The 12,635-nt window shown below is 48.6% G+C and overlaps 1 protein-coding gene across 2 annotated transcripts in view; it reads right to left on the minus strand.

Moving 5' to 3' along the window:
- The window catches only part of NAT10 (N-acetyltransferase 10), a 46,099-nt gene that overhangs the window by 30,499 nt on the left and 2,965 nt on the right, over nt 1-12,635 (minus strand). For both annotated transcript variants that reach the window (XM_004585413.3, XM_058663180.1), the window contains exons 2-6: nt 9,974-10,096; nt 8,955-9,046; nt 4,477-4,648; nt 2,475-2,597; nt 1,003-1,064 (exon numbers count right to left, since the gene is read on the minus strand). In XM_004585413.3, the coding sequence (XP_004585470.2) occupies nt 1,003-1,064; nt 2,475-2,597; nt 4,477-4,648; nt 8,955-9,046; nt 9,974-10,081 (557 nt within the window). In that variant the 5' untranslated portion in view covers nt 10,082-10,096. The remainder of the gene's footprint in view (nt 1-1,002; nt 1,065-2,474; nt 2,598-4,476; nt 4,649-8,954; nt 9,047-9,973; nt 10,097-12,635) is intronic.

Raw genomic sequence — 12,635 nt, forward strand, 5'->3', positions numbered from 1 at the left:
CCTTCTGTTACCACAGAGAGAGAACACAGCCAGATGGGGAAAAGGACTCCCTGAGGAAACACAGCACAAGCTTTCCTGCACACAGACATGCTTGGAATCCTTTCACATATACGGCAACACGAGGCTGCCAGCTACTTCAGCAGGTTGCTGGGCAAAGCAGGGGCATGTCACTGCTCCTTCTGCACCAAAGCAGCACAGGTGGCCGAAATGACAAAGGCCCCAGGCTTCATCATGGTCAGGATTTCCAAGCTCAGGCCAGTGGACACTGTGGAACAGGTGGTACTGTGGTGGGGCTGTGCTGTACACTTGGGGTTTCCAGCAGTGTCCCTGACTTCTACGGACCGCGGGCAAACAGCACCTTCCTCTCAATTCCACCCCAAGTGATCACTGTCAATCACGATGTCTCCATACGTTGCCAAACGTCTCTCGGTGGCAAAAATCATCGTGGAGAACCACTGATCTGGCCAACGTTTCCTAAGGTGTCTCACACACAGGCTGCGAACATGTGTTCCCTAATAAAAGGCACTATGGGTAAGATTAACTTGGGAAACAATCACTTCAACAGGCTCCACTGTTTCAAGACTTGTTACAGAGGTTACAACTAAGCAGTGTCCACAAAGGAGAAAGTGCTGCCAGAGTTCTCCAGGTGCGTCTGAGCAGGAAATCCTGGGGCCTACAGACACTCGCTGGAAGAGCTGGGCTCCGTCAAACACCTCATGGGAAAGAGTGACCCAGACAAGTCACATCTTGGGAAGGTGAGCAGACTCAGGGCTAGAGGGCGACAGGGACTTGGTGATGGCTGCAAGGTATCCCCTGGCCCAGCTCTCCCCCTCGCTGCTGCTGCTGCCAAGAACCCCACCGGTTTGGGCTCCCTGCTGCCTCTCCTGATACAAAAACCAAAACTTTCAGCTGGCTCCAAGGCAGAAACAGCCTTCCCCTAAGCCCCCTGGTGACAGTAAGAGAGTAAGGCGGGACTAGAGCGTGTGCTACAGACAGACCTACCTCTCATTGAATCGTCCCACCACATCCTGATGGGCCTCAGTCCTGTACCTGGAATGCACGTCCTAAGAAAACAAGACACCATCCAGTCAGGAAGTCTCCCTGGAGGGCCAGGGCCCAGGATCCCAGCACCAAGTTCTGTCAGCAGACCCTTCAACGGTCCTGCTGGAAACAAAGACCATTCCAACACACACCACCCGCCCTGTGCGATCTGCTGCAGCCGAGACCAGACGTTCAAGGCGCTGTCCCTCACCATGCTCTACTCCCTCTGCCTTCACCTGACTGTTCTCGTACGGGCTTCAGTATCATAAGGCATAGTCATCTATTCAGTGGAGTCTACAGGCCTCATGCCAGACCTGCTGGGCACACGGCAGGCGCCTTTCCTCCATTCTCAGGGGGCCTAGAGCCAGATGGCACACAACTGAGACAGACACATAAGTAAACATAAATTTTGACAAATGCTTTAAGCAAAATATAGGCTGTAATGACAGCAGATGGTAGAACCTACTCAGTATAGTGAGAAGTGAGCAAGGCACTCCCAGATACAAGCTGAGCCCTGGAGGACAAGCAGGCAGCCATGTGACAAGCAGAGGAAGAAAACAGCTCCCAGGACAGAGTCTCTCACGGACTCACAAGCACCTCGGGGGCTCAGAATGTATGCCAGCCCCCACTGGGGCCTAGGAATACCCCGCAGGGACACTGTCGGCTGCTCCCAAGCAGCACACAGGGACACAGACACCAAACACTGGGAAACTGCAAGGTGCTGCCCATGGCTCTGGGAAAAACAGGTCAGGGGAAGGGGGCCTGGGGAACCCGCTCACTACAGGAGAAAAGGCCACACATGCTCAACAGGGACTTGATCTCGGAGAAGCACACTGTGGTGAGGAAAGCAGGTGTGCTGGGCTTGCTCGAGCAGGCCAGGACTGTGGGCACAGGGGGTGGAATGACAGGGAGCGGCCCCAAGAGCTGAGGAAAATCCACTTCACTAGAGGAACTCGGCTCCCAGAAGCAAGAGCTGCTTCTGATTCTGGTGCCACATACTCCCACCCTGATGGCAGCCATACCTCTTCTCCCACGGTCAAAGCTCACAGGAGTGAGATTCATACTTTTACATCCGTGAGAACGAGGGTCAGCAAGAAGAAAGCCTGTGCACATTCCCTTTTTTTGGCAACACACAAATTTGGGCATGGGGATGGCCCTTAGCCAGACTCCATTTCCAGAAAATGTGGCTGCACAAACCTGTTGCCTATCTGCATCTCACCAGAGGACGGTTTGCAAATGCCGGAGAGCAGATGTGAAGTTCGGAGGTTCCCAGGCACCCTCCATCTGCAGCAACTTCATCTTTAGCTGCCACAAGATCAAAGCTCCCAGCTCAGGAGCTGTGCTGAGTCTTCCCGATGCTGCCCATGAGAAAACTCCTGCACCCAAAGTGAAACGCTCTGAACCCATAGAAGGAAGGCTCCAATCACCCTTACCATGGTCATTGTGTACAGCTGCTTGAGGGAGTTCATCGTCCTCAACAGGATAACCACTAGCCCACCGCCTTCCACGGTTTCCACGGTCCTGGCCAGCAAGTTCGGAGTTAAGGCTTCAAAGTCCTGCAAGGAGGAGATGTCAGGAAGGCCTGATGGGGCCAACAGCATCCCAGTGACATGTCCCCAAGGGCCAGGTGGTAAGGTAAACAGCTCCAAGCATTAAGCCAGGGCAGTGCTGCCCCCAGCCCTGACTCAAGGAGTTCCACGGACAGCTCTCACTGAGGCACCAGCGTACAGCCTAGTTTTGAGTACAGGTGCATCCTGTTTACACTACTCTACAAAAGCATTTCAGTTGGGCCCAGCGCAGTTGCCTAGTGGCTAAATTCTTGTCTTGCACATCCCAGGGTCTCATATGGACACCGGTTTAAATCCCGGCTGCCCCGCTTCCCATCCAGCTCCCTGCTTGTGACCTGGTGAAGCAGTTGAGGACAGCCCAAAGCCTTGGGACCCTGAACCCACGTGGGAGACCTAGAAGAAGCTCCCGGCTCCTAGCATCAGATCAACTTAGCTCTAGCCATTCTAGCCACTTGGAGAGTATACCAGCGGATGGAAGCTCTTTCTCTCTCTCCTTCTCTCTATACCTGCCTTTCCAATAAATAAATAAATAAATATTTCAAATCATCTCCCAACAAAGTCTTATTGGGAAACGAGTCCTCCACCCTTCACTAATTCACACATGAACTTGAGAAACACCTTAGCTAGCCTGTGACATGTTTAGAAACTGCAGTGATTTGACTCAACTACACCACACCGGGGTGCTAGTGCTTAAGGGAGCCATCCTTTCATACCCTGGTCATGATCTGGCGTAGATACTCCCCACAGGAAGGGAGAGAGGGGGACACTAAGCTCCTTTTGGCCCCCAGGGCGGGTCTGGGGCTAGCAGTGCCAGACACAGCTTGCTAGAATGCAGAAAATAATTACCCTTAGTCATTTTTTTCCCATTCCTTAATTTATGCTTTATCTATTACAAAATCAAGCTCAAGTGGTGTACATGAAAATAAAAACAACACAAACAAATGTGGGACTTTGTGCTTGTCTGGGAGTGGCAGGGTGGGGGGAGCACATGTGTCAAACAACAAAGTGAATACTACCGAACTGGAAATAAAGAAAACCACGGAAGTCTATTAAGTTATCTGACCACAGGAAACACATCAGGAGAGCAGGCCATGGGCAGCCAGGAGCCCTATAATGACACCTGCACCCCATCAGATGCACTGGGCGGACAGTGAGGGCTTTCTCAGGGTGGTTACATGACTTGCACACTCTAGACGACCTAGGGGTGCACAGGTTGGTTCCCAGCCAGTTACAACAGGCTCCCCTGAGCGCTGCCCCAGGAAGTCTTCAATGAGTGACACACTCTAAGCTCCTTGTGCTAGGGCGTGCACTTGGCGCAGCAGCTGAATCACGAGCTGATTACACTCGCATCCCACCCCAGAATCTTGGACTGAGTCTCAGCTCCTCAGCTTTCTGGTAAGGCACTAACGCACACCCTGGGGTCGGCAGGTGGTGGCCTCAGTACTTGGGTCCCTGCCACCACATGGGAGAACCAGACTGAATTCCATACTTGCTTCAGCCTGGAAGAATCCTGGCTGTTGCAGGCATTTAGGGATAAATCAAAGGATGAAAGATTCCTTTCCATCTCTATCTCCATATTTGAAACAAAAAGGAAGCTGCCAGGGCTTGCTTCCTCAGTCTTGGTTAGGATACTTGCAATGGCATATCACTCTGACTTCTGCTATTTCTGCACAAGTGCTAGTTTAAGTCCAAAACTCTTTTTCATATGGGCTGAGTGGCGTGGTCAAGTCTCCCACCAACACTTTAGGGCATGGTGTATATATGAATCTTCTCTCCGTACCATGCACCTATCCTCGGGGGGAAGCAGGCAGCCCCCAGCACCTGTACACTCTCTGACACCAGTTACAGGCAAGGAGCAGACACCTACCTGCAGGACACACATGCCGAACGTGTTGCCCAGGATCTTGTGGGTCTCGTTGTAGTAACAGTAGCGAATGTTTGTGGCTGCTACGAAAAGCTCAAAGGGGTCATCTTGCTTTATGTTCAAAGTTCCATTTTTTATTTTCTTCTGCAGCTGCCGCATCCTCTTTTTCCGATGACTACAATCAACCCCAACAAGGAAAGCCGGTTAACCAGAAAGACTACCATAGTTGGGAACAGAGCCCATAAAGACACCTGCATCCCTATCAGAGTACCAGTTCAATTCCTGGCTCCCAATTCCAGGTCCCTGCTAAAGCAGAGCCTGGGAGACAGCAGGTCAGATGAATCAAGCAGCTGGGTCCCTGCCATACTGAGATCTGGGAGACCTGGATCCAGCTCCCAGTCTCCCAGTTCCTGGCTCAGGCCCGTTCTAGTGCTGGCAGTTGGGGACGTATGAGGAGTGAACCACTGGAAGGCAATGCTGTCTCTCAGATTAAAGAGAGTTGGGAGCAAGGTCAAGGCTCTAAGAAGGTCAAGTGATGACCCTCTTAGACCCTCAGAGCTGGCAGAAGACTCAGAGTGCAGGCCCAGTCCCTTGCTGTAAAGGGGACAGGAAGTAGGAGCACTGGAGCAGGCTGGCTAAAGGTTTCTCAATGAAACGATACATATGTGAACTGGTCCACTGCATTCCTCTGTAGCCTTGAGCAGAAGCAAGACTGGTAAGGAGGGAAGAGGGTGACATGTGGCCCAGCAGTTAAGATGTCCTTTCCTAAACTGCCATACCTGGGCTGGGTTCCCGGCTCTGCTCTGGACTCCAGCTTCCTGCCATTACTAACCCTGGGATCCCTGCCACCCAAGCGGGGGGGGGAGCCGGGACTGCAGCCCCAGCAGCTGACGACACCTGAGGAATGAACCAGCAGATGGGAGTGTTGTCTCTTAACGGAAACACACACAAACTAACCAATAAAAACAGAAGACAAAAAAAGAAAAGAGAGTCTGGGAGCATGAGAAAGGCCCAGTGATCATCCATTTAGACCTTCAGAGGTAGCAGGGAACTTAGTAAAGGCCCACTTCCCTCACCACATCTTCTTTAAAAAAAATAACCAAGGGTCTAATGCATGGTAGCCTAGTGGCTAAAGTCCTTGCCATCCAGGGGCCTATTATCTCACATTTGACAAGTAAAAAATGCTGAGAAAATGCCTCCAAAACTGAAAATTCTAGGACAGGCAAAAGGCCTTATTCTCAAGCTGTATTAAAAACCCTTATCTGGGCCCGGCGTGATAGCATAGTGGCTAAAGTCCTCACTTTGCATGCCCAGGATCCCATACGGGCACCAGTTCTAATCCCGGCGGCCCTGCTTCCCATCCAGCTCCCTGCTTGTAGCCTAGGAAAGCAGTCGAGGACGGCCCAAAGCCTTGGGATTCTGCACCCATGTGGGAGACCCGGCGGAAGTTCCTGGCTCCTGGCTTCGGATCCGCACAGCACTGGATGTTGTGGTCACTTGGAGAATGAATCTGCAGACAAAAGATCTTCCTCTCTGTCTCTCCTCTTCTCCATATATCTGACTTCCTAATAAAAACAAGTAAATATTATTAACCCCCAACTGGATCTACCACATGGGATGGAAGAAGCCCAAATCCTGCCTTGCAGGATCCAAGGTCACTGGAACAACAACCAGGATCCCTGAGCGGTCCGCAGAAACAGAAGAACAGTAAACTTCCTTCTGGACTAGGAAGAGGAGCTTTCTCTGGTCCTTGTCTGCTTCCAATTTTGGGTCCCCACCCCCTCTCGTAATAACCATCAAGAGCGCTCCAGAAACCCCTCAAAACAAACAAACAAAACTAGAATAGATAGACAGAGAACAACAAGGAAAGCTTAGAAACAGACAGGAAACGGTCAGCGGGGATGCACTTATAACTCACTGGGTGGGACACAAAGATTAGTTACTCCTCACTGGGGTATGGAAGATTTCTCTGCACACCCCTCCTAAACATGCTCACCTAAACTGTTGACATATATCCTGTTAGAATTATAGAGTTAGACCACCTGAAAAACAGCCAGGTTCAGCGAAAACATGCTTCAATGCTATAAACTGCTAAATACTAAAATTAAAATAGGCATGAGACAGCTGAATAGCAATCTAAGCCATTTTAAGGTGTATAGCACACGGTTGAATATAAACCAAAATTGAAATGTCTATGAAGAAGTCACAGGTTGTGGTTGAGAACCTGCATTTTATATTAACATATTGGTTAATCAATACCATGTCAATTAATGCCACAATGTTGTAAATGGTTGGAAATATTATGTTGGGGCTTTTAACTGACTGGGATGATACTCTGCCGGCTCTACCTTCAGACCAAAGATGGTCTCACCAAGAAAACATTGAACTTACCAGGACAATAAGATGCTGGACTTTATGCTTGGTAAATACCTCCAATGAAAGAATGTCAACTGAATTTGAACTATGGAAAGGCAACAAGGTGGAGCAATCCGCCGTGGGGAGAGGGTATGGGGGAGGGGGAATCCCAGTGCATAAAAAAATGTATCACATAATGCAATGTAATTAATTTTAAAAAATGAAATGCAATAAAAAAGATTAAAAATAAATAAATAAAAACAAGTAAATATTTTTAAAAATCCTTGCCTGACCAACTATGGAAGTGTACATATCACCAAACTTCAATTATGGTTTAAACAATATGCCAGTACGATGTACCTGAATGCTAACAAGGTCTCAGTTGTAGGACTGTGAGTACTTCTTATTTTCATCTTTGTGTTTTGTATATCTTTCACATTTTATACCACATTTATTCTTTAAAAAATTGATTTTGCTTATCTGAAAGACTGTGACAGAGTGAGGATAAGACAGAGGTTTTCCTTCTACTGGTTTACTACTCAAATTATCACAACAGCGAGGGATGGAGGTCCAATCTAAGCACCTGGAATACCATCCAGATATCCCACATGGGATCTCTGGTTGCCATCCCAGGCGCATTAGCAACGAGCAAGTAGAGCAACGGGAAGTAGAGCAACTGGCACTTGCACAGGCACCCATTTGGGATGTTGGTGTTGCAGATGGCAGCTTCACCACAACACCAGCCACTCTACAGCTTTTGTCAAAAGCCAGTTAATTCATCTAAATTTGGTCTCTTATATACAGAATCATGCTTTTCTTTCTAATAAAAGTAATTTTAAAGCCTGTTAATACATTCAACACAAAAACTATTACAAACATGTTAGACCATCTGAAAGTATACAACTATAAAGATAAGTGGGAGAGAACTCCTAAAAGACTGTCACCTGGATGTAAAAACAGAAAGATGTAGTTAGACTGATCAGGATACCAGGAGAAGCTTCCTGAAGGAGGCAGGCCTTGAAGAACAGGGAAATCAGAAAGGTGAGACAGTGTTCTAAGCAAATGGGCAAGAGGCAGGAAGGGAGGGCAGGCTCAGCACCGTGTAGGACGTGACAACCAACATGAGAGGGGCGACACTCAGGGACACAGGAGGACCCAGTGACACATACTGACAGGTTTACAGGGCAGATCAGAAGGCAGAGAGAAAAGATCGCCAGGAAGACAAAAGATTTCTACACTGGCTACACTGTGGGCTATCTGTCACCCTCATTCTCTATTCCACTGCAAGCTCCAACGTAAGCTCAGACAGGACGGCCAGCTTAAACTGGGTGTTCAATCCCATTTCCGCAGGCCCAGGGACAGGCCGACTCTTCCCAAGCATTTCCAGAAAAAGCCAGATTTCCACATGGCTGGATCTAAAACATATAAAACCTCAGTGCTACTCCTGCCTGGGGCAGAAGCTGGTGTGCAGGGAGAGGAGTGAGGCACGAACAGGCGGAAGGGCCGCTGTCCCGTGGGTCTGGGAGAACGCACTCTGAAGAGCAGGTGGGAAGTCAGGTGCTGCATGGGGCACCAGGTCACCCACAACATCCAGGCCCGTGACCTCGAGAATGCCAGCGGCCTTGGTGCTAAGGTCCACGGCAGCAAAAGCAGGGAAAATGCCAGCCCGGGCGACAAAGCAGGCTCTAAGTGATCATCGGTTATCTGAGAATGGAGAGAGCTAAACTTGTTTACAGAATAAAGGAGAAAAGCTTCAAAGCATATGGAGCATCTGCTAGAGGAAGGCCACATCCTGAGAAATAGAAAATGGAAAGAGAACCAGAGTGGGCAAAGGGTGCCTTCCCCAGACACGGAAGGAGGAATGTCACCGTCTGTGAGGGAAGGGCAGGAAAAGGGAATGTGAAAAAAATGAAAGCAATTAGGGGTAGAGAAAGCTCACTGAGGGAGCCTGCGGTCAGCAGGTCTGATCAGCTTAGAGAGTAGAAAGAGAAACCATGTGCGGGAAACAGGACCTGCAGAGGCAGTAAACAGCAACAACAGTTCCTGGGCCAAGGAACTGTCTCCTGGCATTGAACTAATCAGCATAAACTACAGGTGGGGAGGGATGCACCAAGGGTGCAACTTACCTGCTAAATCCCAGCTCTTTCTTGTAGCACCACAACACTGAAGGCCGAGCCCTCACGCTTGCTTTGGACAACATATGATGGAGTATCACCACCTGCAAAGAAAAAAAGGCACAGAAGCTCAAGGCCAAGATCCTTTAGAAACTGCCGCCTAGGCCCAACCCAGGAGCCTAGTGAATGAAGTCCTCGCCTTACAGGTGCCAGGATCCCATATGGGCACAAGTTCGTATCTCAGCAGCCCCGCTTCCCTTCCAGCTTGTGGCCAGGGAAAGCAGTGGAGGGTGGCCCAAAGCTTTGGGACCCTGCACCCGCATGGGAGACCCGGAAGAAGCTCCTGGCTCCAGATCAGCTTAGCACCAGCCGTTGAGGCTACTTGAGAAGTGAACCAGTGGATGGAAGATTCTTCTGTCTCTCCTCTCTGTAAAACTGACTTTCCGATTAAAAAAAAAAAAAAAAAAAAAAAATCTTAAAGAAAAAAAAAGAAAAGAAAAAGAAACTGCCAGTTGCGGGGTTGGGATTAAAAGTTCCAACACACAGGCCCAGCACAATGATTCCATTAGCTGATCTCCCCCTTACAAGCGCCAGGATCCAGTACCAGCTGCTCCATTTCCCATCCAGCTCCCTGCTTGTAACCTGGGAAAGCAGTTGAGGACAGCCCAAAGCCTTGGGACCCTGCACCCATATGGGAGACCCAGAAGAAGTTCCTGGCTCCTAGCTTCAGATCAGCTCAGCTCTGGCTAATTGTGACCATTTGAGAAGTAAACCAGTGGATGGAAGATCTTTCTCTGTCTCTCCTGGCTTGTATCTGCAACTGCCTTTCCAAAAAAAATAAATAAACCTTAAAAAAAAAAAAGGCACTGATTTGTCTGCTAATCAACATCAATACGATTGACCACTTCCAGGGAATGAAGGGGAATCTTGACATAATGGCCTTGTGTGCTGAGATCTCAGGTGGCCTACCACAAGCTGACATTTTGGAGATGGCAACCAAGATAACACAAGAAGCCATCCCCAGGTCTTACCTGATCTTTTCCTCGATCCCCAACTACAACAAAGAGAGACCGCTGACGCTCAGCCACCCCATTCTCAATGAGAATCCGGATCCGGTTGTCCACCTTCTTCCGATGCATGATGGCAGATTATCACTGCAAGACAAGGAAAGGGCATACAACTGCACAGAAAGCCAGACTGCCTCTTGCGGGTCCTGGGGTGCAGCTAGGCACACTGATGAACACCCTCAAACAGCTCCATAAGGCAGAAAGCAGCCTCAGCTATAAAATTCAGAAACAATGTTGGGAGGTGAAAAAAACTTGCTCTCCATAGGGAAAGCCAGAAGGGAAGCTGTAATTCACAACTCCACCAAGAGCTTTTTAAAAATTGGAAACTAGAGGCCAGTGTTGAAACATGGCACATTAAGCTGCTACTTATCAAGCTGGCATCCCATATCGGAGTGCCAGTTCACGACTCAGCTGCTCCACTCCTGAACCAGCTTCCTGCTAATGTGCCTGGAGGGCAGCAGAAGAGGGTCCAAGTGTGGGAGACATGGATGAGTTCCTAGGCTCCTGGCTTTGGCCCAGTCCAGCCCTGGTTTCGTGGGCATTTTGGGGAAGAGGGAGTAAACTAGCAAACCTTTCTTTCTCTAATAAACAAGCCAATATGTTTCACTCTTATAAATAAATAAATAAATAAATAAATAAATAAATAAATATTTTAAATTGGAAACTTCACAGTTCCAAAATAAAAATACCCCAGCTGTACACAACTACCTAGGTTGCTTGTACCCAGGCAAGTGTTACACTGCTGGGAGAAAAGCAGTCAGTAGCTGATGGGCATTCTGGGCTTGGCTAATGCCAAACCTGTGTTAACTATAACAGCATGTCAGCATAGCTACCTATTCTGTGTGTATTTTTGTGTGTGTATGGAGGGAAACACCAGGCCAGGACATGCCACATGCCACACTGCCCCTAGGCAATGGGGTTGCAGAATGCCCAGGGAAGGCAGTCTGGGGAATGTATTGGCATAGGAGTGGCTGTGGGCATGTTTGACAGGGAAGAAATGACTTCTAGGGTTCTTTTATGGGCTGGACCACTACACTTGCAAGTATGTGGGGGAGCTGAGAGAGTGGTTTAGAGGGAGAACCAGAAGACATATCTGGGTTAAGCCAAGGCACGTGCACATGTAGCAACCCTGAGCTGGGCTAAGTAGCATTTCCCGTCACCAGATAGTGTGGGCAAAAGTTGGGCCTGGGGGGCTTGTCTGGCTGGGATAGGCCATAGTCCCCACCCATTAGTATCAAAGCAGGGAGTGGGCCGCATCAGTCCGGTCCACAGCACCCACCAAAATGCAAAAAAAACTGGATCTGGGAGCAGATTGTGTAAGGGACTTGTGGGCTCCTCTCTGTGGGACTTCATTATCCGCCATTCTGCACGATACAGCTAGTGTAGGTTGCTGGGGTCCGTGCAGTAGGTGTGGATGGCACGAAGGTGTGAAGAGAACAGCTCCCCTGCTTGGCAGGGCCCGGGGGAGCTTCCAGCTATTTGGTAGGGCCCAGCGGATTTCTCTCTGACCACCTTGAAGCAGGCTCACCACCTTTTTGCATGGAAACTCAAGCACCCCACTAAGAATTCTGTGATCTATTGAGGCATTGTTTGCCCCTGTGAGATGGCTTTTGCCACCAACGTGAGCTTGAGAGTTAATGTCACTGATAATGTCTTGGTGAGTGGGCCTTTGACAGTTTACACACGGGAGTACAATTAAGCCCATGCCATTTTTGGACACCTTATTGGGTACTTAACCATTGCCTCAGAATTTGGTCCAGACATGTAGCACTCCTTCTGGGAGGGGGCTTGAAAATATCTTAAATATTAATACAAGTGAAGGGAGTGAGAGCTGAAACTGCTATGGCAATAAATATAGTTATTGTTATCTCATAGGCTAGTCTGTCTTCGCAATTTTTTTGGAGCATAAAAAATGTAGCTGTTTTAGCCGCTTTTATAATTTTTAGCTAGAAGAATTAAGGATGCTTTTATTAAAGAAAATGTTTTTGATTATTGTTTCATTGTTTATGGGGGTGTAGAGTTTATAGTTGTAGGGGGATTTAATATTTGTAACTTCTGTTTTTAGATTTCTATTTTTTTCCCTTGTAAACTATTTTCCCATTGAATAATGGGCAAAGTGTAGAAATAGAAATGTGGTAGGAATGTACTACTGATTAGCAGGTAATCGCATGTGCCTTGGCCTTGGACTCCTGGCTACTGCTCCATGCTACTGTTGAAGAATGAATAATGGCTTGCTTTGAAGAATATGAATACAATGTTTTAAAGAATTATTCTAGGGACACCTGCCTAGCCTTGAAGTGCGGACAGAGTGACCAAATGTCTGTACATGCCCCCTTAGTCTTGAAGTAAAAATAGAATAATTAGTTGCTTGTGCAGAAGCTTGTGAGGTTTTGAGTAAATGAAAAGGACAGCTTTTTCTTGGGCTGTTGTGAGAACACACCAAGTCGTCAGTGTCTGTGTCTTTCTTTATCGCCGACTCCACGCACCCTTCCCGAGCTCCGAACTCTCGGCTGGAGCTGGACTCCGGCAGTTGGTGACAGGCTGAGCCAGGCTGGACCGCAGCACCCACTGGCACATGCAAAGGCCAGGACTGAGGGCAGACCATACCAAGTGGGGCCATTCACCG

The sequence above is a fragment of the Ochotona princeps genome, chromosome 4, assembly GCF_030435755.1.
Source record: "Ochotona princeps isolate mOchPri1 chromosome 4, mOchPri1.hap1, whole genome shotgun sequence".
Taxonomy (NCBI): domain Eukaryota; kingdom Metazoa; phylum Chordata; class Mammalia; order Lagomorpha; family Ochotonidae; genus Ochotona; species Ochotona princeps.